This window comes from Stegodyphus dumicola, chromosome 11 (genome assembly GCF_044657685.1).
Source record: "Stegodyphus dumicola isolate Sdum_Otavi_A_Nest chromosome 11, ASM4465768v1".
NCBI classification, from domain to species: Eukaryota; Metazoa; Arthropoda; class Arachnida; order Araneae; family Eresidae; genus Stegodyphus; species Stegodyphus dumicola.
In genome coordinates, this window is record NC_140778.1 from 20359807 (window position 1) to 20387763 (window position 27957).

Below are 27957 nucleotides of genomic sequence, written 5' to 3' on the forward strand. Positions count from 1 at the left end.
ATTTCGTTCATGCAGGAAGATACCTGAAAACAGAATGATCTTCGGGTTTAAACGCTCAATAACCTTATACAGACAATCATATTTATGATGAATGTCATCCAAAGTGTCACAAGATTTATTGGTACCAACGTGAACCAAAACTAACTCAAATTGATTGTCTATCAAGGTTATCTTGGGTGTCAACCTTTCAATCGTAGCACCCGGAAAACAATGAAAATGAACTTCATAATCCAGTAAATTCTGCAATAAATATTCTTTTAAATATTTTATCATCGAATCTCCGATTATAAGTATTTTCATTTTTCCTGTTTGCTTAGACAAAGACATAATAAAAATAATACAAATAACAAAATCAAATTAAGAATTAGCACGTGCAGTAAAAACACTCACCGACGAAAATGGCGGAATACGATTTCTATTTTTACTAGATTTACGTATTTGGCGCCAGTATCCAGTTTGGCGTGAAAAAGATAACCCTCCAACCAATCACAGCAAAGTACACTTTCCCGTAAACATTTGGCGTTTGTCTGTACATAATTGTTCAAACTCCCATGAACACAATCGTGGGTTTTTTTTTTTTTTTTTTTAACAAAATTCTCTTACTTCCTTTCCTTTTCTTTCCATAGGCCCTTTTTTTTTTTTTTTTTTTAATTTATAAATAAAAATTTTTTTTTTTCCTCTCCATTACTTTTGGGCCATTTATTTTTTTACTTTGTTTTGTCCCATCTTTTCTTCCTGGCCTTTCGAACTCGTATAAAATATACGAAGTTCCTTTTTACTCTCCTCTGAAATACGATATTGCCCCCCCCTTTCTATATACCTTTCCTTCGCACCTATGCTTGATTTTTCGCCCATCGGTGCAGAAAGACTTAGCGGGTGCAACAAAAGACATCTGTCTACTTTGTCTGTCTGTCTGTCATTCGTATTCGCATAGAAACCGCATCATTCGTACTCAACAAACCGCATCGTACGACAGATGCGAGTAACGAAATGAATTTGTGAGTACCGAATCGGTACTTCGAGTCAACCGATGTACCCGTTACTCAGTAACGAATAGATGCGGTTTGCTCCAGCTCTGGTGATAATAAAATTTTGTTTTCTTTGACACTGATTCTATTGTTTAAATAATCACCGCAGTTATAGTGTTTTAATGATAGAGACTATTTTTAATTCTATGATGCGAGTCTTTAATTAAAGGCTACTTCGTCCTGAAGTTTGATTTATGATTTTAAGTGCTGAAAGCTGAAAAAATACTTTTTTCTTCTAAGCTTAACAATTTACTCAAAAATCTATTTTAAACACGCATATGCGTATTGACAAAGGTGATAAAAATTATATGTGTGAAGTATGTAAGAAGATGTTTAGTGAAGAAGTTTATTTAAACAGGCATCTGCGTACTCACACAGGAGAGAAACCTCATGTGTGTGAAGTATGTATGAAGTCATTTAAGAAAAAGGGGTGTTTAAACAGGCATATGCTTAGTCACACAGGAGCAAAACCTTATATTTGTGAAGTATGTAAGAAACCATTTAATCAAAAATCTAATTTAAACAAGCATATGCCTATTCACACAGGAGAGAAACACACAGGACAGAAACCTTATATGTGTGAAGTATGTAAGAAGATGTTTAGTAAAAAAGATCATTTAAACGTGCATATGCGTATTCACACAGGAGAGAAACCTTATATGTGTGAAGTATGTAAGAAATCATTTAATCAAAAAGCTCATTTAATTGTGCATATGCGTATTCACACAGGTGAGAAACCTTATATTTGTGAAGTATGTAAGAAGACGTTTAGTAAAAAAGATTATTTAAACAGGCATCTGCTTATTCACACAGGAGAGAAACCTTATATGTGTGAAGTATGTAAGAAGACGTTTAGTGAAAAAGGTTATTTAAACAGGCATCTGCTTATTCACACAGGAGAGAAACCTTATATGTGTGAAATATGTAAAAAATCATTTAATGTAAAAGGTCGTTTAAGCAGGCATATGCGTATTCACACAGAAGAGAAACCGTATATGTGTGAAGTATGTAAGAAGATATTTAATGTAAAGGATAATTTAAATAAACATATACTTATTCACACAGGTGAGAAACCTCACATGTGTGAAGTATGTAAGAAGACATTTAGTATAAAGCGGCATTTAAACAAGCATATGCATATTCACACAGGAGAAAAACCTTATATGTGTGAAGTATGTAAGAAGACCTTTAATGAAAAAGGTAATTTAAACAAGCATCTGCTTATTCACACAGAAGAGAAATCTTATATGTGTGAAATATGTAAGAAATCATTTAATCTGAAATCTACTTTAAAGAGACATATGCATATTCACACAAGTGAGAAACCTTATATGTGTAAAGTAAGAACTAGTTTAGTGAGAAGGGTATTTTAAATAAGCTTATTCACACATGGGAGAAACCTAATATGTGTAACGTATGCAAGAAATCATTTCAACAAAATGGTCTTTAAACAGCCATATGGTTATTCACATAGGAAAGAAGCCTTATATGTGTTAAGTATGTAAAAAAAGCATTTAGTGTAAAGGATATTTTAAACAAACATTTACTTATTCAAACAGGAGAGAAACCTTATATGTGTGAAATCCATTTAATCAGAAAAGTCATTTAAGCATGCATAGTGGTATGTACACAGGAGAGAAACTGCATATGCTCATTCACACTGGAGAGAAAATTTGTATGCGTGTTACGTAAATATTCATTCATTTTCATAAAGAGGTTTTAAATATGGGTATAAACATATGACAAATGTTATAAGTTGCATATGTAACAAGCCATTTAGAGCGATGAAGAAAATGTATGTCCTATCTACACGGAAGAGATGCCTCCAGTGTTTTGAACATTTGTTAGAAATAACTTTTACTTAGTTTTGCAGTAACCGCTTGCAGCTAGAAAACCTCATTTGAAGTCATGTCTGGATTTTTCTCAGCAGTTGAGAGAATTGAGGTGCAGCAAAATTCTTAGAATTTAAATATGCAAATCTGAATAGCATAAAGCATACTGGTGATGCTGTAGGAGAAATGTAAATTCTCATTTGAAGAAAATAAATTATAAACCATTTATTTGTATCCATAAATGAAATATTTTTCAAGCTATTTTTACATGATAATAAATGTTTTTATCTGCTGGATAATGAAGTCTATAAGAACTTCAAAAACTGAAATTTTAAAAGGTGGCTAAATGTTTCATCCAATATGTATGTTGTAAATTATATGTGTTTTGCTTTAAACTGTTTTTGTATTTCATAAATTACAAATAACAACTCTGCCATTACAGATAGCAATACCATTGGTGCCTCTCATGAAAACTGTATTATTTATTTCCACTTGTTATGAACAAGTACTGAAGACCATTCTTATTCAGGTCTAGTATCAAATTTGTCAGTGTATAAAATTTACAAAATCGGTGCAGTGTTCCATAACAGTGTTAGAAAGACAAAATGAAATCTCCGACATTTTCCAAGTTCGTAATAAGAAGAAATTTGGGAAACATCATTTCTCTGCAAGTAAGAAATCTATCTATGCATAATAGATATTTATTTTGAAAACTTTTATTCTTTCTTCATCTGATAGTGAAAAAAGTATAAAATAATATAATTTTATTTTCTGCTATCATATTATAAGATGAAATTATTTTCCATTTTGGGAACTGAGGAATATTTTGGCTCTAAAATATTAAAAAAAAAAAAAAAAAAAAAAATACTAAATGCTATAAAGCACTTATTTTAAAAAAAATAAGCAATTTTATAAATACCATACTTGGTAGCTTTTGTGTTAGGTGCTTTGGAAAGTACGAAATTTCGGAAGTACTGAGCGAAAGCAAAAATGTTACTGTAATTATTTTAAGATCACTTTCATTTCTCTTCTTTAATGTTTTTTATGATAATTATATCCTGTGAAATTGTCTTAGTTTTCTCTGTAAAATTCTGTTTACACTTCTGATTTCTTTTATTTATTTATTTTGAAAATCTTGTGTCTGTCTGCTCGCAGAAAGTTTGTAGTGATGTCTTTTCGATTTTAGAAATTTCATCCTCAGTATTTAGAGGCATGTGATTCCTAAAAAATGTGACAAAATGATAAAGTCTTCTTGGTGTTAGTGTTTAATGGACACATTTTGTGAGAAATTTTGATGAATATCTTACTTTTCGGAGGATTTTTGGAAGAACATTGGAAACAAAATTAGGAACAGGTTTAGTATTGGTCCTTTTGTCGATTTTTTGATTTGGCGACAAACTTCAGTCGCCAATGTATACCCGGCTTTCAAGATTGGAAAAAAATGGCGGATTGTCAACAAATCCGATATAGACATAATCACTCATAACATAATCACTGCCAGTTTATGGCAGTGATTATGTTATGAGTAATGAAATTTACAAAAGGTTAATATTTTAAATTACAATAATATTAATGTATTAAACATTAATATTTTAAGTAGTTAGTTAATATTTATATTATATTAGTACTTAGCTAATATTTTAAATTTTCAAAAGGTTAATTTTTATGTTTATGAATAATGAAATTTACAAAAGGTTAATAAATGCATTTCAAACTAGTATATGTTACTTTAGTTTCTTAGATTCTGTTATTAAAAGAAAATAAAAAAATATTTCAAAGTGAAGGAAATTAAATTCAATTATAATGGGCAAGTTTTGTACCAGTGTTAGAAGTATTTTTTATGATTACATATTGTAAATGGTTAAAATATTAAGAAATGTGTATTTTTTAATCCCTAAATTTATTACAAGTAATTTATGTTTATAATTTAAAAGCTAAAATTAAATTATCATAATGAGTAAATTTTGTACCAATGGTAATAATACAACAGTCATCATAAATGATGATTTCTGTGAAAAATTCGAACAGTCATTGGAATCCACTAGTGTTGGAGTGATAAGCCACTGAACAGTGGTAGTTCAGGCTGGCTTTTCGTACGAGTTTTTGTGGTTTTTCGTACATGTAATGTGAATCTGAGCCAGTTTCTCTTAAAACGTACTTTATGAAGGCACCCTTCTTCTGCTAAATTATTAATTCCCTAAATTTATTACAAGTAATTTATGTTTATAATTTAAAAGCTAAAATTAAATTATCATAATGAGTAAATTTTGTACCAATGGTAATAATACAACAGTCATCATAAATGATGATTTCTGTGAAAAATTCGAACAGTCATTGGAATCCACTAGTGTTGGAGTGATAAGCCACTGAACAGTGGTAGTTCAGGCTGGCTTTTCGTACGAGTTTTTGTGGTTTTTCGTACATGTAATGTGAATCTGAGCCAGTTTCTCTTAAAACGTACTTTATGAAGGCACCCTTCTTCTGCTAGCCAGCATATGTATTTATTTTCTATTCATAATTCTCTCTTATTTTCTTATTTCTTAATTCTAAATCTTACTTCTGAAGTGAAGAAGTGTTGCGTCTATAGGTCGAAAAATATGGTCAATATGTTTGCAAAATCCTGTTCAGTCTTGGACAGCATTTAAATAAAATAAATAATTTGTATATGATGCAAACAAAAATGCATTACACTATTTCATGTAGTGAATAATTAATCAGGGCACAAAGTATAATGTAACATTCTTTATTTTGTAACCAGAGTTATTTTATGCTTGGGATCGTTACTATCAATTTCCTCCATCCATTTTCCCACCAGAATCTAAATGAAGTTTTTAGTTTGTAAAACAAACCGTGTTTTTCCTTTCGAGGCCACGTTACTAGGTTGCTAGATAAGATAAGATTTGTAGTCTTCAGTCTTGCATTGTAATTGCTGATAGTTGAATTCCGTGTCAGTTAACTTTTTAACCAACTTTGCATTAAATTAATTTATTTGAATTTAAATTTTACATTTGAACTTAATTGTTATCATAAGTTATCTTGCCTCAACTGATTGACTGAGTTGTAAGCACAAAGTGTGCCTTATGTTCTGTACATCTAAACTTTATAAGAGAATAAAAGTATATCTTAACTTAATAAGAATATATCTAAACTTTATAATAATAATATTTAAAGACATTGAAATCAGTATCTAAGTGCTTGACATGTAGTCAAATTTTTATATATAAATTGTACTCTTACTTTTATTATAGAGTTTTTATTACAAAAAATTCAGATTTCTGTTAGATAAAATTTTAAGTAATGTAGAAAATTGGCATAAAATTTAAAATAAAAAGTCGACTGTTATGTCAACATACTATTAATAAAAGTAATAATACTCTGTGAAGGTTATTCGTATACAGCTGTTAGGTTGTAAGATTTACAAAATTTGAGAACTGTAAATTATAAGCAATATATTCCATAATCTAAGCAACATTATATTTTTTATAGTCAGTCAAATTATAAAAATGTTATAAAAGCAATAATTTTGGTCCTGATTTGAACCTATGAATTCATGCAATTACACATCCCTATAGTTCCAATATGAGGCAAAAAAGTATTTTTAGACCATGGTAATTTTGATCTCCTTAGCAAAGGAAACACAAAGAGTTTACCTTCTGCTACTGAAAATGTGTTTTTTTTTTTTTTTTCTTGGCGGATTGAGTTTATTATTATATAAGTAAGCTTAAGAATTCTAAAGTGAAGGAGAAGAAAGAAAATATTATTTAAAACGAAAGAAAATTGTTCTTCAGAAATACATTGTTAGAACATTAACAAGTTAGGAGATAAATGAGAAACTAATAGGAACACTAATTTATTTATAGACACAAACAAACTTAGAAAATGTGCTAAAAGAAGGGAACTATAAATTAGCTAAAATATTAGGAAAGTTTTCAGATTAAAATACAGTAAAATATTTACATGTAGGCATGTAAATATTTTACTGTATGTTGTTGGTACAAAACATATGTTTTGTGTAGCTTTCAATATATAACTATCTTAATATCATTTTAGAATCAACATCATAAATTATATGTGTAATGATCCGTTATTTTAACCCTCTCAGGACATTACTCATTTATGCATTCCCTACAAATGTTTCGCATAAGCGGGTATCCCACCCACGCATCACTGGAGAATCAATGAAGGAACGGGTGATGCATATATGCATTTTAAGCTAAAGGACCGCCAGATGGCATCGTGTGTCCATTACTTTTTAATTGAATATTGTTTTAGTATCCTGACCTTCAGTTTGATCACATTCTGTGTAACATAGGTGTCAGCTGTTGGGGGAAGGCGGGAAAGCAAAACGTAAACAAACAGAGCTCATGTCTTTCTAGATTTCAACGTTCGTGTTTCTGATATCCCTTTAAAACCTTTTTGCTACTATGTGGAGTCTTTTAGGGTTACTATGTAGGGTTCTATTATTCTTGGCATTGCTTTTATCTCTTGTATTTCACTTTAAGCATGTATAGAAAAGTTAAGTCTAAAATTTTTTGGAAGACAAAAAAAACTGATATAGTTAAATGTTCATAGCTGCAAATGTCACGACCTCATGCGTTCATTCATGTATAGAAGTAGTAAGCATTCTTCTTATGTTTGTTATTTGCGGCTGTTTTTATGGTTTTTGACGCTACTTTTTCCGAATTTTTTATCAAGCAATAGATGGAGTTATTTTCACATAACAAAGCATGTTGTCGGCAACAGGAATATTTGTCTGCGGATGTAAAACTACAATAGCAGATACAAAGTAGGAAGAGTAATTAAGTAGACATGGAATGAAAGGGAATGTTTCAATGAAAATGAAAGACATTCGCCTCGAAATATGTCCAGCAAATTACTGTTCAGTGGAGACGTTGACAGTGCTGATTAAGAACCACGAAGCAGAGGGTACAAGTAGTCTAACGTGGGCATACTCATTCTTAAACAGACATGGGTAGTATTTGCATTATATCATGATAAAAATATATTTACTGATGCCAATTGGCGATTTGTTGCAGTACACGGATACCGAACAGCACATAAATCACCGCTCCACAAAACCAAAATAACAAGTCAAAGATTTGCACAAAGTCGCTATCCATGTACACATCAACCTATTTTCACAACAAAAAAATATCAGAGAATTGCACAAATTTGGCATTGCACACTCTGATTTTAACCATGTACACATTGACGTATTTTCACTTGAAAAAACAATAGAAAATTGCACAAACTTGCCATTGCGAATTCCCTTGACTTTGTCCATATACACATCGATCAACATATTTCGATCAATATATGACATTTTTCGCTTAAAAAGTCAAATGTTATACAGTAGAGTCAAACAAAAAATGCATAATCTCAATACACTACATTTTAAATTAAACAATAAAATAACTTAAAAAAGGAAATTCATATGAAACAACTTCATGATAATACAAGGGGCACCCTTCAATCCACAACCCATGTCATTAATCATCCCGTAAGTTTTGTTAAATCCTGCAAATAGTGCACATACCCAATCTACTTAATGTGATGGCTTCTGAAATTAAAATTACAAAAAAATAGTGACCAGCAAAATTTAGCTCATCACCTTCAGCATGAAGTTATTTAGAATGGCCATGAACCACTGAAAAATTTTTTTAAACTGTGATTAAAGAGTTCTTTCCATTAGGGTAATATGTGTATGACAATTTCCTTAATGACACCATCCCCACATTGGAAGAAGAGGCCCTTTTCAGGTCCATACAAGATCTGATAAAAAGTAAATAATATATTGCTATATGAAAGTATGCGAGTTGTTTTAAACAGTTTTATAATAGAATTAATTCAAAATCTATTGCAGTGTTAATGCTATAAGCTAATTTTTGATTACATCTGATTAATATTGGGCTTTTCTACTAGCCTGAATTTAATAGCAATAATTGTAATTTTTGATCTCCTGACTTTTGGGTAAATTTGACTTACACATTTACTTACATATGTGTATCATGCCTTATCTGCTAACTTAACCACATACTACTGAAACCATTGCCCTTGGTGATGAAAAAATGCATTGGTTCCAAGCAATGAAATATATGCTGGTAGAGAGCGTATCGCAACCTCCAACTTGTTCCAACATTAGTGTCACGTGACTGCTGGTCAAATTCCGAAAGTCCGGAAATTCTTTACATTGTTTTCTATGGGACGAAAGACTGCTGCTCTGCTTGGTCACATAAAATTTAAGAAAAAAAAAAATGGTTATTCGCTGCAGCGCCTATAGATATAAAGAAAGGAAGGAGGACTTGTAACCTTTCATAGGTAAGTTAAAACTGCATGATTTATTATTTTATTTCCAGTATTTTTGTCATTTTACTATGTCTGTTGAATTGGTTGGAAAGTTTCATCCATATTGTATAAGAAAATTGCCACTGTATATGACATTTTCAGCATGTATTATTAGCATCAAAGCGTATTAATGGGGCCCACCAGCGGCCGAGCGGTAAAGTCGCTGAACACTGGTAGTTCGGTCCGAGGTTCGAATCCCGCGAACAGGCTGGCTTCATGGGCGTTTTTGTGGTTTTCCCCATGTGTAACGTGTATACGAGCCAGTTTCCCTTAGAAAGAAAGTCCTCCACGAAGGCATCCCTCCCCTTAGGCAGATAGCCCTCGAGGCTTTGCCATAATCACACACAAAGTGTATTAAATACTGTGATACTATTTACTGGAATCACCGTTTACAAATAATTGATTTTATATGTTTTTCCATGTACTCCGTTGAAATAGAAAGCTGCGCCAATTGGCGTTAACCTTTTTTCGCCAAGTCGTACGCGTTTTGATTTCGTAAACAATTACTGCCTGCGATAAAAAAAAAAGAAAAATGCTATTATTAGCATTAAATTATTGAGAAAAGATTGTGCGATATGTTTACTTTGTTAAAAAAAAAGCTGAAAATCTTGATTCATGCAATATTGAACATAAACAGTTAAACAGCATTATTTAAAAAATCAGATTACTTTTATAAAGCTCAGTGCTTTATCATTATTTTCTATAAAATCAATTAAAATAAAAATAATCTGAATTATAATTCTGTCTCATCTACGATGCTGTTAGAAATTTATCGTAATTGAAAAGATATGATGTGAAAAATTTACCATATTTTAAGTAGTATTTAAAAAAAAAGGAGAGTGAGAGAATTTTTAACTATAATATCGTTTTGATTCTAATGATAAATACAGTCAAAAGTCGTTAATCCGGACTCGTCGTGACTTCGGCGATTCCGAATTATAGATCATCAGTTTAAATCTCGTAAGATGGCATGCAGAAATTCTAAAATTAAAAATATGAAACCGTAATTTATGAAATAAAGAACAATTATGATCTAAAGGGTACCAAAATTTACAAAAAAAAAAAAAAAAAAAAAAAAAAAGAAAGGCTTAATATTTATTTGTTTACTTTATTAAACATTTCTTTCAATGTAAGTTGTTTAAGTTGCTTCATTTTATGTGATTATACTTTCTCTTTAATTCTATAAACAGACATAATTTCTTGTTCAGTTACTTGTTCTGATAAAAAGTAAATAATATATTGCTATATGAAAGTATGCGAGTTGTTTTAAACAGTTTTATAATAGAATTAATTCGAAATCTATTGCAGTGTTAATGTTATAAGCTAATTTTTGATTACATCTGATTAATATTGGGCTTTTCTACTAGCCTGAATTTAATAGCAATAATTGTAATTTTTGATCTCCTGACTTTTGGGTAAATTTGACTTACACATTTACTTACGTATGTGTATCATGCCTTATCTGCTAACTTAACCACATACTACTGAAACCATTGCCCTTGGTGATGAAAAAATGCATTGGTTCCAAGCAATGAGATATATGCTGGTAGAGAGCGTATGGCAACCTCCAACACTGTTCAAGTCCCTTTAATTGCTGTGCCGAGAATACCGACTAACTTTTCAATCGAAATTTTTTTCGTTTTCACTAACCTCTCTGTCACATTCTTCATGTCTTTATCCATTTATTGGAGCAATTCCACTTTTTGTTTGTTAGACATCGAAACATACTTTCGTTTTGTAGATCCTTTGGAAGTTCCAGCATCGGAAATTCTATTTGACATAATCGAAATTTCAAGTTTACTTTTATAAAATTGTTCTTCTAATCTTCAAAAAATAATAAGCGGGATCCAATTCTAAGATTAAGGAACAACGCAATCATTAACATTAACTGAAATAGATAATTAGATAATTTTAGCTTACACCGTCTGTTATACATTAAACGCGCAGGCGAAAACGTATTCTGCACTTGCGCACACGCATATGCGCAGTAATCAAGGTCTTACGCGCACGTGTAAAATGCCTGTGCGCATGTGCCAACGCGGCGCATCCGCAGAAAGTTTTTAGCTTTGAGGTCCGAATTAACGACTTTTGACTGTACTGAGTTGAAGTTTGTTACCGTTTGATACATATTCAATATAAAATATTTGTTATAGTTAATAAGATGTATTGGTCCCCCCATGACATACACGTGAGTGTGGAAATCAGTAATTAAGATTGCATTATTTTGTTCCAGTAATATAATCTCAAGAAAAGGGAGGTGGTGTTCATTTTAGAAGTTTAACCTACATGCAGTGAAATATAATTGAGTTTGTTAATAGATTTTTATGAAGAAAGAATTGTTGATGGCAAAATCAAAGTAACTTTGATCAACATTGCCTTGAGCACAAATTTTTTCCCATCATTAGGAATCTAATTTGAAAGTGACTCATTTTCTTTTAAATTTCATTTGACTCTCTTTTCTCCAGAAGGCACCTTTTGACCTGTAACTTGATGTATTACAAATTGTGTTTTTGAATGTATGTACTACTGTAAAATAATTTTAAGAGAACTTTGAGGTGGTCCAAAAGGACCCTTTTGATTTCCATTCCAATACAGAATCACGAAATAAGAATTCTCATGTAATAAAAGGTTAAGGGGAAAAATGCCAGCCTCCATATACAGACAATTATATGATTGTTTTGACTCTAGTTTTAGGTATATTTACATTTTTTTCGAATAAAAAATTACTACACTTTTAAAATTTCATATTATTTTCCAGCATGTACTTAAAGAATTCTTAAATGATTCTGAAAAATTACCGATTCTGAAAAATTCTTCTGCAGTATACCTGTATGACCTGGCATACATATATGTGTGTAATTTAATACTTCATTTGCTACTTTAGTACAATTAAGTTTTTTTGTTTTGTTTTTTATTTATAGTTTCCCTAAAGATCCAGAAAGACAAAAACAATGGGAAGTACAACTCTGGCGGGAAAACTTTAGAGTTAACCAAGTATTCAAAGTTTCAAACATTTTACATCAGACTGCTCTGATAGAACAAAGTTTGGTGGCACCTGGTTAAAGGCCACAGCAATTCCAACGTTATTTAATTTCCCTTCTCACTTACAAAAAAAATTTTACAACCGAAAGTCACCAAAAACGCCACTTTACCCCAATCAAGAAGAGTCTATGCACTATTCAGAAAGTAAGTGATGCTCTATTTTCAATTTTAGTATCATGTACTTAACATATTTATTTACGTGTGTGACAGAGAGTCAAGGAAGAAATTGTACTTTGATTAAATGTTTACTTAATTACTTTTATTAAGTCTAACATAACATGCTGTGATTTAGTAATTTTTTCTATGAATTCTATTAATTGTATTGGTTTCAATATGTTAAATAGCATTTTTAGAGAGAAAAATAGTTTTGTAAGTAGGTGAATTTTGTTGCATTCTAGACTTATATTCAGTTTAGAATTTCCAGAATGTTTATAATTTACTTTTAGCCTACTTTTTTATTTATGTTGATGTTTCAGTTTCATTTGTAAATTACATTTAATAAACTTAGCTTGAAAATTTCATGCAATTGCTAATTAAAGCAACTAAAAACACTTGAACTGTTACACGATAAAGTAATCTGAGATTATGAAACTTTTAAAACTAATTTAGTTTATATCTACAACATCTTTCCTGAACTCTAATATTTTTTAAGGTATTTCAGTGCTAAGGATGAGGGGGGCTGAAAGTCTCTGTGCCCTGGACCCCCAAGAGTCCCTCATTCAAGCTACTGTAAAGCCACTGAACATGGTTGTGATGTATGGGTGATGCCAACCAACAAGATGTATAGAGGGCGCTAACTCTCAGTCTGGAGAGGCGCCAAAAGTTTAGTTTCCAAGAGGGAGACCGACAAAGAGGTCATACGGAAGGCTCGTGGGAGCCATTAATGAAACCGAAATTCCTTTTTATTACTTTATATATTTCAGTTATTAGTAGTGTAGTTTAGTATTAGTTTGTGTTTGTAAAAAAAAAATGTTTAAAAATACAAGAAGGTGGAGTTATTTCTCTATGAGGCGGTGGATGAAGAAGGGATGATATCACACGCTCTCTTTCGAGAACCAGAGCTTTAGATGACAGTAGAGAAACTTCAAGAGAAGCAGGTAGGAAGCTTTTGATTTTATTTACTCAAAGTATAGATGTATTGGAGATATATATATATACATGTGTAAGATATATATAAATTAAAATGTATAAGAATACTAAAAAAGAAGACTTAGTAAACCTTCTTGGTGAAATTGAAGATACACAAACTGTTGGTTTAACAGTGGTTCAACTAAAAGGTAAAATTGAGGACAGTAAAATATTTAAAGATGATCCAGAATTTGTAATTGGATTATTAAACTCAATAGTTGAGGAAAGAAAAATTAGACAAGAAAATGAAATAAAAGCTAGGGATACACAGTTAGCCTTAGAAGCTCAAAAGGTTGAACTTGAAAAATTAAAATTAGCGCAGCTAGAGAAAGAATTAGAATTAGAAAAAGTTAGAAGTCAGAATACAGTTAAAGATGGATCTCGCGCAGATAAAGACATGATTACAGGTTCGGGAAATTATTTAGAAAATTTGATAAAGAGTGTTAAAACGTTAACTATTCCTGTTCCGGGAAGATCGGAAAATTTCAATTTGTTTTTTCAAACATTAGAGAGAGCATTCATAACTAAAAATGTACCACAGGAGCTCAAATCCGAAATTTTGATTAACATTTTAGGGGATAAGGCAACTAATATATTATTTTACACTAATGATGAAGAACTAAAATGTTATGAAACCATTAAAAAACTAGTATTAAAAGAATATCAGCCAACTGCTTATGAATGTTTAATGAATTTCCGAAGAGCACGACGCGATCCTAAAGAGTCACATGTTCAGTTCGCTTCTAGACTGTCTGCAAATTTCCAGTATTACTGTCAGTTACGTGAAGTTAATAATTTTGATGCACTTTGTCAACTAATGATTTCCGACAAACTTTTCCAAACATTAGACAAAGAAACGGCAACTTACATTAATATTAAAACCGGAGAAAATTGGTTAAAACCTAAGGATTTAGCTAAAGAAGTTAACTTGTATTTTGTAAACAAAGGCAAGTCGTTAAACGAAACCACTTTTAACACTGATGAAAACATAGCTAAATCAAGCTAAATCAAACGAACATAGCTACATAGCTAAATCAAACGAAACCACTCTTCAAGAGAATCGAAATATATTCCGCCTCATATGAGAAGCAACATAAATAAAAATAAATATCCACCCAAAGACTGTTACATATGTGGAAAATTAACGCATCTCGCTAAATCTTGTCCACAAAGAAACAAATCGGTAACACAAAACCATCCTCTAAAAAAGAAACACCAGAGAAAAATACTAGTGATAAAGTAATAGCAAAAATCGGATCTTCATGCTTGTCAAATGAAAGTTTTTATGCAACCATTGCAAAAAGTAAATATTTGCGTTGCAGGTAACGAAATCCAAGCCCTAACTGATTCAGGTGCTGAAATTTGTGTTATAAATCCAAAACACATATCAAATTTCTCTATTGAGAACAACTGTAATATTGACTTAATTTCTGCGTTCGGAGAAACCATATCAGCTAAAGTGGCTAGAATTCCTCTATCCATCAAAAATACTGCTAATCCTAATTTATTGAAACTTTCGAAGTATTAGTAGCTTTAACAGAAAAACTTCATATTCCCTGCGTAATTACTCCAAATGTTTATGATTTATTGACCTCTGAATCTCACCTGCTTAGCGCGAATCGTGATTGTGACACAGTGTCTCCATCGCAGATACCGAAAACGAGGAGTCATGAGTCAAAAAAATTCGAAGGCGAAAGCCGCGCTGATTTATTTATGACAGGAGGAGAGCAAGATTTAGTCATAAGTTGCATTCAGGGCGAAAACGAAAGTGGGGTGGGTCAACATTCAGATGCTAGTATTTTTAAACAGCAAAGGGAATGTGAGACATTATGCAGTATCTATAAAAACGCGCAAAGAAATAAAAATAAATATTTTTTAATGGATGACTTGATTTATCATACTGAAAGAATTTCTGGAGAACAAGTTAGTCAATTGGTATTACCTAAAGTTAGAAGGGAACAAATTTTAAAATTGGCTCACAAATCTATTTTTGCAAATCATTTAGGGATGAGAAAAACAAAAGAAAGGATTCATTATTCATTTTATTGGCCAAATATGTCACGAGATATTGAAGAATATTGTAAAACTTGTAAGGAATGTCAATTACAAAGTAGAGAAAGAACTAACGATCGTATACCCATAGTTCCAATTCAGAGGCCTGAATTTCCATTTGACACAGTGAATGTAGATATAATCGGTCCAATTGAACCTCCATCAGCACGTAAACACAAATATGTACTATGTTTAGTCGACCAACATTCTAGGTGGCCAGAAGCTGTCCCTTTGAGAACTAACTATTACAGCAAAATCAACATGCGACGCATTATTAGAAATCTTTATGAGAACGGGCATACCTCGGGTAATAGCTAGCGATCAAGGTACCAATTTTGTTGCAGAATTAACACAAGAATTCCATGCTAGATTAGGAGCAAGTCCTAGATTTGCAACACCAGGACATCCACAAAGTTCGGGATTAGTTGAACGGTATAACCAAGTTCTAAAACGTATGCTTCATCATATCATTAGAAACGACTCTAAAAATTGGGACAAACATATACCATACCTGTTTTCGCTTACCGCGAAATTCCAAATTGTACTACGGGAGTATCCCCATTTAAATTAATGTATGGAAGAGAGGCCAGAGGTCTGTTGTCAGTATTAAAATCGTCATGGTCAGGAGAAATTCCATTACCAATAAAATTGGGTAAAAGTGCTGTTGATTATCTACAGGAGCTAAAGATGAATTTAGAAATAGCAGCAGAGCAAGCATCTATAACTGCAGAATTGAAACAAGGTGCATATGCAAGATATGCTAATCGAAGGGCTATATATAAAGAATTCAACCCTGGAGATCAAGTGTACCTGCTGATTCCAGATTCCAGTAATAAATTATATGCCAGATGGATAGGACCTGCAGAAATAGTATCTCGTTGTAATCCAGATTCTTACAGAGTCAGACTGACAGATGGTACAATAAGAAGAATACATGTAAATAAAATTCAAAAATATAATCCAAAAGTACAGGCAGTAGGTGTAATATTTGAGAACGAAGAAGAACTAGGAGAAGTCCATCCCACACCCAGTGTGAGTGACAAGTCCGATCATTTTCATCTTAGCAAAGTAAATTTAAGCCATTTAGATGATGATAAAAGGAATGAAATGATGAACTTGTTAAGAAAATATGAAAACTTATTTATAAATAAGGTACAAATTGCCAAAGTAGGAGAACATAAAATAAGATTAAGTGACAATGAAAGGAAGAAGCCATATGTTTATCGAATTCCAGAAGCATTGAAGCCTCAAGTAGATAAACAAATCGAAGAAATGTTATCAATGGGATTGATTGAAGAAACCAATGCTGAAATTTCGTACCCTATTGTATGCGTTATGAAGAAAGACGGTAATATTCGCCTTTGCGTTGACTTTAGATCCCTTAATGCAGTAACGAAACCAGATGACTTCCCTATGGAAAATCCTAAAGAGCTCTTATTCTACATTGGAAAAGCCAAAGTGATATCCAGCATTGATTTACTCAAAGGCTATTAGGCCATACCATTAGAAAGAAAGAGTCAAGAATTAGCATGTTTCAAGACACATCGAGCTCAGTATCAATTTAAAGTCATGCCTTTCGGGCTACGCAACGCCGCTGCAACATTTCAGAGAGTCATGAACCAGGCCCTTGCTAAATACAAAGATTTTGCTCAAGCCTACGTCGATGACATAGATGTTTATTCAAATAATTGGAATGAACATTTAGTACATCTTGACACCATATTTTTCAAAACTGTTAGAACTACAGTTTTCCGTAAATCTCAAGAAATGTTCCTTCGCTAAAACTCATATTAAGTATCTAGGACATATCATCGGTTCCGGCAGTCATCGTACAGATCCAGAGAAAGTGGAGGCTATCCAGAAATTAGCTAGACCTCAAACAAAAAAAAAAAAAAAAAAAAAAAATTGAAAAGCATTCTAGGCCTATGTAATTATTACAGAGACTACATTCCACATTATGCCGAAACAGCTTATCCATTAACCGAGCTCACCAAAAGAAGAAGTCCTGAAGAGCTGTGCTGGACAGAAAAACACGACGAAGCATTCATTAAATTAAAGAAATGCCTAATGGAAGCATCTAGTCTTTATACCCCTGTTCCAGGGTTACCTTTTATAATTCAATGTGATGCATCTTCAACAGGTGTTGGAGCCTGCTTATCTCAAAGGAAAAACGGAAAGTTGTACCCGATTAGTTACGGCAGCCAGAAACTTACCAAAACACAACAAGCATGGCCAGCTATCGAGAGGGAAGCTTATGCTGTTATTTGGAGCTTGAAAACGTTTGAAACTTGGATCACCTGTGGAACTGATAACTGATCACAATCCGTTAACTTTCATCACAAAGAACGCACCACAATCTTCTAAGTTACAGAGATGGGCTTTAGCATTACAAAAGTATGATACTACAATTTCACATTGCCCAGGTGCTAAGTTAAGCAATGCTGATGCGTTGTCCAGACTAGAGACTATTGAGTGACTTGTGTGAAAGAAAGAACTTTTCATAGACATTTATGAACTCTTAATATTATTATTTTTTTTATGTGTGTGTTTCTTTTTCAGCTACTCTCCTAGAGACTTTTAAGTATATCATAGACGCTTTAAGTATTCTATTGCATTAGAATTGTTTGAATACTAATTTTTAATCATTTATATATTACAGTTTTAGAAGAAGTCTTGTAGTAGGTGTAGAACTAACCTGTATAAGTATTGTGTTATATATCTTTCAACTTCAGTATTGATTAATTTGTAGACTTTAGTAGGTAACTCTTTTGTTTGATGTCACCATAATTTGTCATATTTCAATAGGCTTTCATCCTATTTCAATCTTGGATGGGGGGTGTGATGTATGGCTGACGCCAACCAACAAGATGTATAGAGGGCGCTAACTCTCAGTCTGGAGAGGCGCCAAAAGTTTAGTTTCCAAGAGGGAGACCGACAAAGAGGTCATACGGAAGGCTCGTGGGAGCCATTAATGAAACCGAAATTCCTTTTTATTACTTTATATATTTCAATTATTAGTAGTATAGTTTAGTATTAGTTTGTGTTTGTAAAATAAATGTTTAAAAATACAAGAAGGTGGAGTTATTTCTCTATGAGGCGGTGGATGAAGAAGGGATGATATCACAGTGGTAGTTTGCTGAAGTGTGAAAGTCCGGGGTTCTGTCCTACCGCATAGTTATCAACCACCCAGTTGGAGTTTTCCAGAGTGTTCTACAGACGTCATGTAAATAGGTACTAGAGTGTAGCAAGGAGTACAGTCATTGTCCTGATAAAAATAAAAATCATTTTTAAGAAGTGGTGAAAGGGTTTCACATTGTACTTTTAGTCAATTCATTGCAATCATAGCAGAAGTTATCAGGATGATTTCACCTCCAGCATGACATAAAATTAAACAGTAGATGACTGATTGGTATTAATAACTTACACACACATACTACAATGCATTTTTAAAAAGTCGGAGGGAAAGAATTTGATAGTTTAACAAAATTTAAACAATTTTGAAACACAGAATCAATGCACAGAATACTGAAAGTTTGACTCTCTGTTCACAAAACAGGTACTGAGGGAAGATAATGATACACAACTACAGTGATAAAAGCAATAAAATTAAAAAAGTGTCAAAGCAGAAAATTTACTGAGACAAACATGAAGCATAGGGAATATTCAGCCCTCCTTCCCTGATTGGCTTCTAGCCAAAATTATTGAGCTATATATGGTGTTTGGTTTTGTGGATTTTTGAATATGTATAAAATAAGTGAAAAGCTTGTGAAGAAAAAAAAACCATTATTTATTTTTTACTAATTTAAGGTGGCAAATTACCCTCAGAATCTCCTTGCTTGCTATAAATATTCATGTTTTATAACTTTTAATTCTGTATCCTCTCAGAAAGACATTACACAAATAAAATAATCCTTTTCCTCCACACCAAAATTAAATTATCAGCAATAAAATTACTGAAATGTGGTTATTGAGCTCCAGCTGAGTATGATTTATAAATAATAATAATTATTAATTATGTAACACTTATATTTAATATTTCGTCTTGAAATCTGTTTTAGGTTCAAGAACATCTGTAACTCCTGAAAGAAGGAAATGGCTGCATTACTTGGGAGATTTTAATGATGAGGATGTTACATCTCCAAGTAAAGCAAAAAAAGTTCTTGAACTAGCTCAGCAGCAAAATATCAGCATTAAAAGAAAAATTAAGTTGTTAGATAAACAGAACAAAAGACTGACTGAAGAAGCGTGTGGCCTCATTAGACGAGCTGCTGACTGAGTTAAAAACTCAGAATTTAATATCTGATTCAGCGTCAACAATTTTAGGGGTAAGCTTAACAACTTTTTACAATATTCAGTTTTGTATCTCTCTTACAATTATTTTATCTATCATTTCCCAGAGAAATTGTGCTTTTATCAGTTGTTTTGTTTTTTAACTATAACTTAATTTAGGGGTAATCCATAAATGATGTTGCACTTTTTCATAACATTTTTTATCCTCCTTCCCTTACCAAATGTCAGGCTATTACATAAACATATACTTCTGATTTAAAGCTGGGAAATGCTGATCTAAATCATTTAGTAAGGATCAGTAGAATTTTTATTAATGTCAGGAAAGTTGTTTTAGCCCCTATGGAAAGAAATACCCTCAATTTTTGTAATTTCAAAATTTAATCGGCTGAATTAAATGCTTTTTTTAACCAAAATGTGTGTGATGTCACACTTTTTATTACTCTTCTTCCCCCTTGTGACAATTGCACAAACCCCCTCCGCCCTCAGAGCATGACATCATTTTTGGATGGCCCCTTATTATGCACCATAAGATATAATGAATACTTGCTGAGAATTTTCAAAATGTAATAATCAGAAAAATATGTCTAATCAAGTAATTCTTTGATTAAGGAAATGACATGCAGGGTGCAATGTCACAGATTGTATTTCCATTAGTGTCATGAAAATATTCCATCTGTAGGTTTTTTTTTAAATATCTTTGAGGTGACCATTACATAAAAATGTTATAAGTTAATGCTAAAACTCATCTATGTTTGTTTTATTATATTATATTTAAAATTTTTATGTTTAATATTATATTAAAATCTTAATTTTTTTTGCTCCCTTCCTCTAGTTGTCTAGAGCTGCAGGGGATATCATAGAGAACCTTGAATGTAGTAATTCAAGATCTGAATATTCAGAAGACCTCCGAACATTTGCCATGACTTTAAATTTTTATTCAGCAAAAGCATATACTTATGTATGTCAGACAAACGTTCAACGACAGTCTTCCCCATCCTTCTACTTTAAGAAGGTGGTATAGTAAAATGAGTGGTTCTCCTGGATTTACGAAGGAAGCCCTACAATCATTGAAAATTAAAGCAGAAGAAGCTTTAAAGATAAACAAAACCATTTATGGAGCTCTTATTGTCGATGAAATGGCAATACGATAACATATTGAATGGGATAGAACTCATTTTACTGGATATGTTGACTTAGGTACTGACATAGATGATGATGAGCTGCCTCATGCAAAAGAGGCTTTAGTTTTCATGGTGAATGCCATTAATGGAAGCTAGAAGGTTCCAGTTTCGTATTTTTTGATAAATGGGTTAAATGCTCTAGAAAGAGCCAATCTTATTAATGAGGCCCTTCATTATCTTCATGAGACTGACATTTGATGGTTACAGTTGCAATATTGCTACTTTTAGCAATGCATTAGGTGCAAATTTACAAAGCAATAATTTGATCAAATATTTTCCACACCCTGTCACCGAAGACAAAGATATAATGATCCTTGCCATATGTTGAAGCTTGTTAGAAATTGCTTGGCATCAAAAGGATCCATTGTGTATGGTGACAGTGGCTTCATTTTGTGAGAGCATATAACCAATTTAGAAAAATTTCAAAAGGAGCAAGGCCTTCATGCTGCAACAAAGTTATGGGCATGGCACATAGAATGGTATCGTGAAAAAATGAAGGTTAAACTTGCAGCCCAGGTTCTCAGTAATAGTGTTGATGCTCTTTTATATTTAGAAAACAATTTAAAACACCCACATTCATTGGCTGTGCTCCAACCATAAAATTTTTAAAAATATTCAATAGCCATTTTGACATCTTAAACAGCAAAAACCTATTAAGTAAAGATTTTAAATCTCCAATTAAATCCCAAAATAAAGATACTATATTAAATTTCTTAAATACAGCACAGGAATACATAAAAAACTTAAGAACGAGTAAAATTGGAGAATACATATTGCATAGCAACAGGAAAACAGGATTTTTAGTTTGCATCAATAGTATTAAATCGCTATATATTGAGCTGTGTAAAATTTCACCTCACCCATTAAACTTTTTCCTCACATACAAATTATCACAGGACCACCTTGAGTTATTTTTCAGTGCTATATGCACAAAAGGTGGTCACAACAACAACCCTACTGCAAAACAATTTAAAGCAGCATATGTTCACCATTATATAATGACATCAGGTAGTGCAAATTGCATTGTTTTAGATGATACAAATATTTTAAATGTGAGCATCCGAAAAAGAGCCCATGAAATTTCACAGTACAAAAATTTTTATCAATTATTATTTTTACTCTTTATTTCAAAGTGTATCAAAAAGTTATTCGGTATCGAGATAGCAAATTGAGTAGAATATAAAGTTGTATTGGTTTTCGAAATTGAGATTAAATATTAAATCATATTAGCGTACCACAAAATAACCAAAACAAATGTAACTACTTCTACCCAAGAAGTATGAACAAGTTACCATAAAATTAACAAGTGCGTATTTGTATACCAGTTTTGCCCAAAAATTGTGTTTGGAGATCGGAAAATGATGCCAAAAGTTCCTGGCGCAACGGTCCTCTCTGATTGGTTAAATTTCTCCATTTCCCGGCAGGTTTTAGCCGCCCGTGGAAGAACCTGCCTCTTGAAATCCTCGGGAAGCCGAAAGTGGAACAAGCGTCTAGCCCCTCAGACGTTTCCTCCCTGAACATCTGCGCAGATTACTGTGCATGTCGTCATTTCCCTGAAGCCTATTCCTCTCCTCAAAGCTGTTATTCATTCTTGCTCTTTGCACTGCTCTAATTGAGTGTGATTGCTGAAACATTTCTCTTTCATATTTTACTTTGATTATCATGTCTTCTACACAAAATCAAGGAAAACGGCCCTTTTCAGGGCCAAATACTTCTCTTTACTCAGAAAGAATTTTGTTTCCTCAGGTGTGCGATAATTCCAATTATTCTGATTCTATTGTGAGCGGTATGCACGATTGTGCAAATGATATTAGTGTGGCTGAGAGAAGTATTTTACAGCCAAATACTTCTGTTTCCTCAGAAGGAATTTTTGATTTTGAATGGAATCAAAATCTGGAAAGAGTAATCGTGTGGGAGAATTCCAATTCTAGTATATATGATAATTCTGATTCTGTTGTGACTCATATGGTTGAGTGTGAAAGTGATTTTAGTGTGGCTGAGAATGATTTTGTTTGCTTTGTTTGTTTGAAAGCTTTCAAATATAAATACAATTTACAACGCCACGTATATAAATTTCATCATAGTAATACTACATTAATTGAATCTTTAAAAAATCAAAGTTCTGTTGTGTGTCATAAGGAAAGTTCTAGTAGTATGCTTGATCGTGCAAATGATTTTAGTGTGGCAGAGAGTAATTTTGTATGCCCTGAATGCTTGAAAACTTTCAGAAATAAATACAATTTGAAACGCCATGCAAATATATTACACTCTAATAATACTAGATTAATTGATTCTTTAAAAAGTGATCGATCACTAAGCTATAAATGTGAGGACTGCCATCTGAAATTTAGTGACCTAAAAAGTTTGGAATATCATCAAAATAAAATTCATAGTTTGAAAGTCAATCAAACGGGTAATTATGTGTGACCTCTATGTTAATGTTATGCTAATTTTGAAAAGCGAGAAATAATATTTCATGTCAAGAATGTTCATGATGTTGATAAGAATCATACTGAGATAGAATTTAATTCATTTAATGATTTTTTGGCATGGAAGGCAGAAATTGAAAATAATATGAAGTCAAAATTTGTTTCTTATGGTAGTAAGCATAGTAATATACATGGTGTAAAATATTATAATTTCAGATGCCACCGTTCAGGAAATTTTATATCAGAAAGTAAGGGTCTGCGTCAGTTAAAAATCCTTGGTAGCAATAAAATAAATGCATATTGCCCAGCTGCATTAAAAGTAATAGAACATACAGATGGTAAATGTGTAGTGTCATATCAGAAAATACATATTGGGCATCAGAATGGTTTAGGTCACTTATTTTTAACAACAGATGAAAGAAAAAATCTTGCGTCAAAGATAGCAGCAAAAATTCCTCTGAATAATATTTTAGATGAAATTAGAAATTCTATACCAGATACTGGGCTTGAGAGGGTTCATTTACTTATGAAAAAAAAAATTACATAACATTGAAAAATCTTTCAGTTTGTCTACTAATTCTGTGAAACATGAAAATGATAGAGGTCAGTGTCAGTGTTGGTCAGTGTAGATATGTGGGTACAAGAAATGCAAAATTCTGAAAATCCATGCATTTTATTTTATAAAACCCTGGAATCAACATGTGCGCAATATTCATTCCTGAAAGAAAATGATTTTGTTTTAATAATTATGACAGAAGTACGAGGAGAGATACTGAAAAAATTTAGTTCTGACTGTTTATGTATTGATGGTACACATGGGGTGAATGGATACGGATTTGAACTCATGACTTTACTTACAATAGATGATTTGCGCCAAGGATTCCCATGTGCTTTTTTAATTTTTAATCGATGTGACCAACCTGTGCTATCAAATTTTTTTTTTTTTTTTTTTTTTTGTTTGTGTGTGTATTAAAGAAAAAGTTGGGCAAATACAACCACAAATATTTATGTCTGATATGGCTGAATCTTTTTTTAATGCTTGGAAGGCTGAAATGGGTTTACCATAGAAACATCTTTTTTTTGCATGGCATATTGATAGAGCTTGAAAAAATTTTAAAAAAATCAATGGTGCTGAAAAACAGGCAAAAACACATAAAATTATTAGATCTCTCTTAGAAGAACAAGACATTCATACTTTTCATATGCTGACAGAAGCAGCAGTAAAATTACTTAAAGAAGATCCTGACACTATTGAATTTGCAAATTACTTTGAAACATATTATTTACAAAATACATCCAGCTGGGCATACTGTTACAGACTTCACAGTGGTATTAACACAAACATGCACATCGAACGAATGCACCGAACATTAAAATATATCTATCTACATGGGGAAAATGTTAAGAGATAAGGCTATACATGGTATTATGAGATTTATTAGAGATAAAATGATTGATCGCTTAATTACAGCAAACAAAGGTAAATTGACAAGCAAGATACGAGATTTAAGAATCGGACATAAAACAAGTGAAACACTATCTTTACAAGTAATACAAAATGAGAATGGGTGGTCTGTGTCATCTACACAGAATACAGAAATATACACTATACAGGAAAATAACAAAACTTGTACATGTCATATACAGTGCACTGAGTGCAATATATGCATTCACCAATATCTATGCAGCTGTATTGATTCTTCAGTTAGGTGGAATATGTGCAAACATATACATTACTTACATCAATCAGCACACTACAAATACTGCTATGTATACGGATACTACAACGCATAATGAATCTCCACTTATTATAGATGACGAAAAGGAATTAATTTTGCATGAAGTAGCAAAAACAAAGTCACAGACCCTTTCACTGGAACATAGAAAGAATGAACTAAAATGTGCTTAGAATTAGTAGATTCAATAAAATCTGACAAACAGTGTGATGTGTTAAGCAGGATTCTAAAATCATCACCTCCACAATTAGAAGCTGTTAATATGTTAAATGCGCAAGAAATACATTTCCCAAATGCTAATAAAAATATTCCAGCTAATAAAAATTTAATACCCCAAAGATTCTCAAATACAAAAAAAAGAAAAGGAAACTGACCAAACTTGTACAGTAACTTCACACAATGAAGACACTAATACGATTCTAAGCATTATTTTAGATCACAAAAATTTTACCTGTAGTCCCACTGAAGAATCTTGACACATCTAATGAAAAATATATATTTTAACAATAGTCATTAGTACCTATTCACAATTCTTTTTGCCCATTTTTATCATCTAAACATCTTCCTTCAACTGCCCCTGTGTTTTATATTTTATTATGTGTCTGGTGATACTTTTATTTATATAATACTCTCTCTCTCATTCTTCAAAACTTCTCTTTAATAATAAGATAATTACTAAGGTGACCAATTTTTTTACAATGAAAATGAGAACAAAAAGTTTAAGAAAAAAGTAAATCTCAAATAAATGAAACGTTTCATTAATTTAAACAAAAATACAACAATTATGTTTACATCTCTTTTAATTATTTAATTAAAGGAATATTTTTCCATTGAATGAATATTTTTTGTCAATAGATCATTTTCTAACAAAATACAAGAAATATGGAAGCAAGAAATAGTCTTCATATTGAATTTTACGGTAGGTGCTGCAGCTAAAGTATCAACATTCAATCTTGATTTCTCACTTGTCCAAAATCATGATCAATTGAAAAAACTCTTTCAACTGCTGCATTAGTTCCAGGGCAACAAAACAAATATTCATCAAGAATAACTAAATTTTCATATAAAATGTGTTCATTTTTAAAATGGTTAAAAATTTCCACCCATCTTTTATCAATTTCAATATGTTGATTTTCCCATTGTTGTAATTTATCAGTTCTTAAATATATTTTCAATCTTCTAATTTCTTCAAACACATGATTGTCATCGATTTTAATATCAATCATTTCTTTCAATAAAAACTCAAAACAATTTTCAAATATCTGCCCAGTTGACTTGTGCTGAAGTCAAAAAGCACCATTTAAAACTGTTATTTATTGTGATATTATTTTCTGACCATTCTTAGACATATTGAAAACACATTTCATAAAACTTTTGTGCTTCTTTGGTAAACGTTTCCATTATACCCAGATTTGATTCCTCGACAATTCCCTTTTTATTGTTAAAGGAATGAATTTTTCTTCAAATCGTGATTTATATTGAAGGATAAAATCGTTCAAAATAAGGCAGACTTCTGTAGCTGAAACACTTTCACATTCAATCTTTTGAATCGTTTTGTGGAAAACAGATGCCTGATTATGGACAAAATACATTAATAACTCCGATAATTCATTATTGAAAAAAGATTCCAGAATTTTTTGAAATTTTTCTAAACTTTAAAAAAGAAAAAAAAAAAAAAAAAATATGAACAGAGAGGCTGAAGTAATTGTAAAGCACGCTCTATAGCAGGTGTTAAAGCAGGCCATCTAACTTTTGAATATCCTAAAAGTTTCTTGTATTCAACATTTGAATCTTCACAAATTTTTTAAAGCATTCACACGAACTGTAAAATGACTAAAATACATATAAATTGTCGTTATTATTACTTCTACAACAATTGGCATGGCAGATGACACTGTGTATATTGCATTTGAGAAAATATGTGCCTTACAACCTATGCCTAGTATTTTCTTTTGGAGTGAATCTGGTAATTTTACAGACATTATTTACTCCTTTGCTTCTTCACCCACCAAAATTTGTGTTTGTATTATCTGCTGTTAGTGCGACAACTTTTTTTTTTTTTTTTTTAATATATATTTCAAATTGTTTTCATTTATTACTCTGTATAGGTGTTTCGCCAAAATTTCACAGCGTTTTCGCCCTCAATGGACTAAATTTAAAATTTTTGCGTGAACGCCCTTGTTAATATTATATCATCTTACTAGCATTGGATACAATTTTGTTTCATGATGATTTGATGCATCAGATAAAACCGTTACAAATGCTGCATTTTTCAAGTCTTCTGCAAGTATATTTTCACAGTAATTTTTGAATACTGATTTAATAATAGCCTACCTTTTGTTCTGGCACATGAAAATTTAGGATTGTGAGAGTTTTTCAATAATTTCGTTGTTTAATCCAGACTACAAAAACTTTGATTATGAATTATTGTATGAAATGAAAATGTTCCCTCCATTACAGCTAACTGTTTTTCTTCTTCGGAGTAATTAGAAGTTTAAAAAAAAAATTGTTACTTTACTACTAGAAGCTGATGCATCTAATGATTGCTTATGTTTGTTGGTGTTTAGTTAGGGCTGCTTTGCCTCCAACTGCAATACAAAATTCTCCTCTGCAAATATTGCAGAAAACAATGGTGTCTTTCTTTGACACGAGAAATGGAAATTCAACCTTCAACTGATTGTTGAAATGGCACTTCCTTTTCTTTAATTTTTCTGTCCTTTAAATAAAATAGCTACACGAACAACGTAAGCACATTTTAATTAAATAAAACTAAATCTTTAATAACAAAAACTATAAAACTTTACTAAGTCTATATTTAAATTTTAAATTATTTTATACCTGTGTTGAAAACAGAGTTGTATAATAAAATTATACGAAGCACATCCAGAAAGTAA

The 27957-nt window shown here is 31.8% G+C and overlaps 1 protein-coding gene across 5 annotated transcripts; it reads left to right on the forward strand.

Moving 5' to 3' along the window:
- The first annotated feature begins 920 nt into the window (after positions 1–920).
- Positions 921–27034, forward strand: LOC146993826 (uncharacterized). Of its 5 annotated transcripts, XM_085826556.1 has the most exons (4): positions 921–3531; positions 12127–12391; positions 19486–19752; positions 20550–27034. In XM_085826556.1, the coding sequence occupies exon 1, from the start codon at positions 1307–1309 to the stop codon at positions 2399–2401; it is 1095 nt and encodes a 364-aa protein (XP_085682682.1). In that variant the 5' UTR covers positions 921–1306; the 3' UTR covers positions 2402–3531; positions 12127–12391; positions 19486–19752; positions 20550–27034. The 5 variants fall into 5 exon arrangements, with proteins under 5 accessions (XP_085682682.1, XP_085682683.1, XP_085682686.1 ...); XM_085826557.1 differs by lacking the exons at positions 19486–19752; positions 20550–27034 and adding an exon at positions 12900–15990; XM_085826560.1 differs by lacking the exon at positions 921–3531 and having other exon boundaries at positions 7666–12391; positions 12900–19752.
- The last annotated feature ends 923 nt before the right edge of the window (positions 27035–27957 follow it).

What these genes read in the sequence shown, in the direction of transcription:
- LOC146993826 (XM_085826556.1), top strand. Translation starts at nt 1,307, where the DNA reads ATGCGTATTGACAAAGGTGATAAAAATTATATGTGTGAAGTATGTAAG.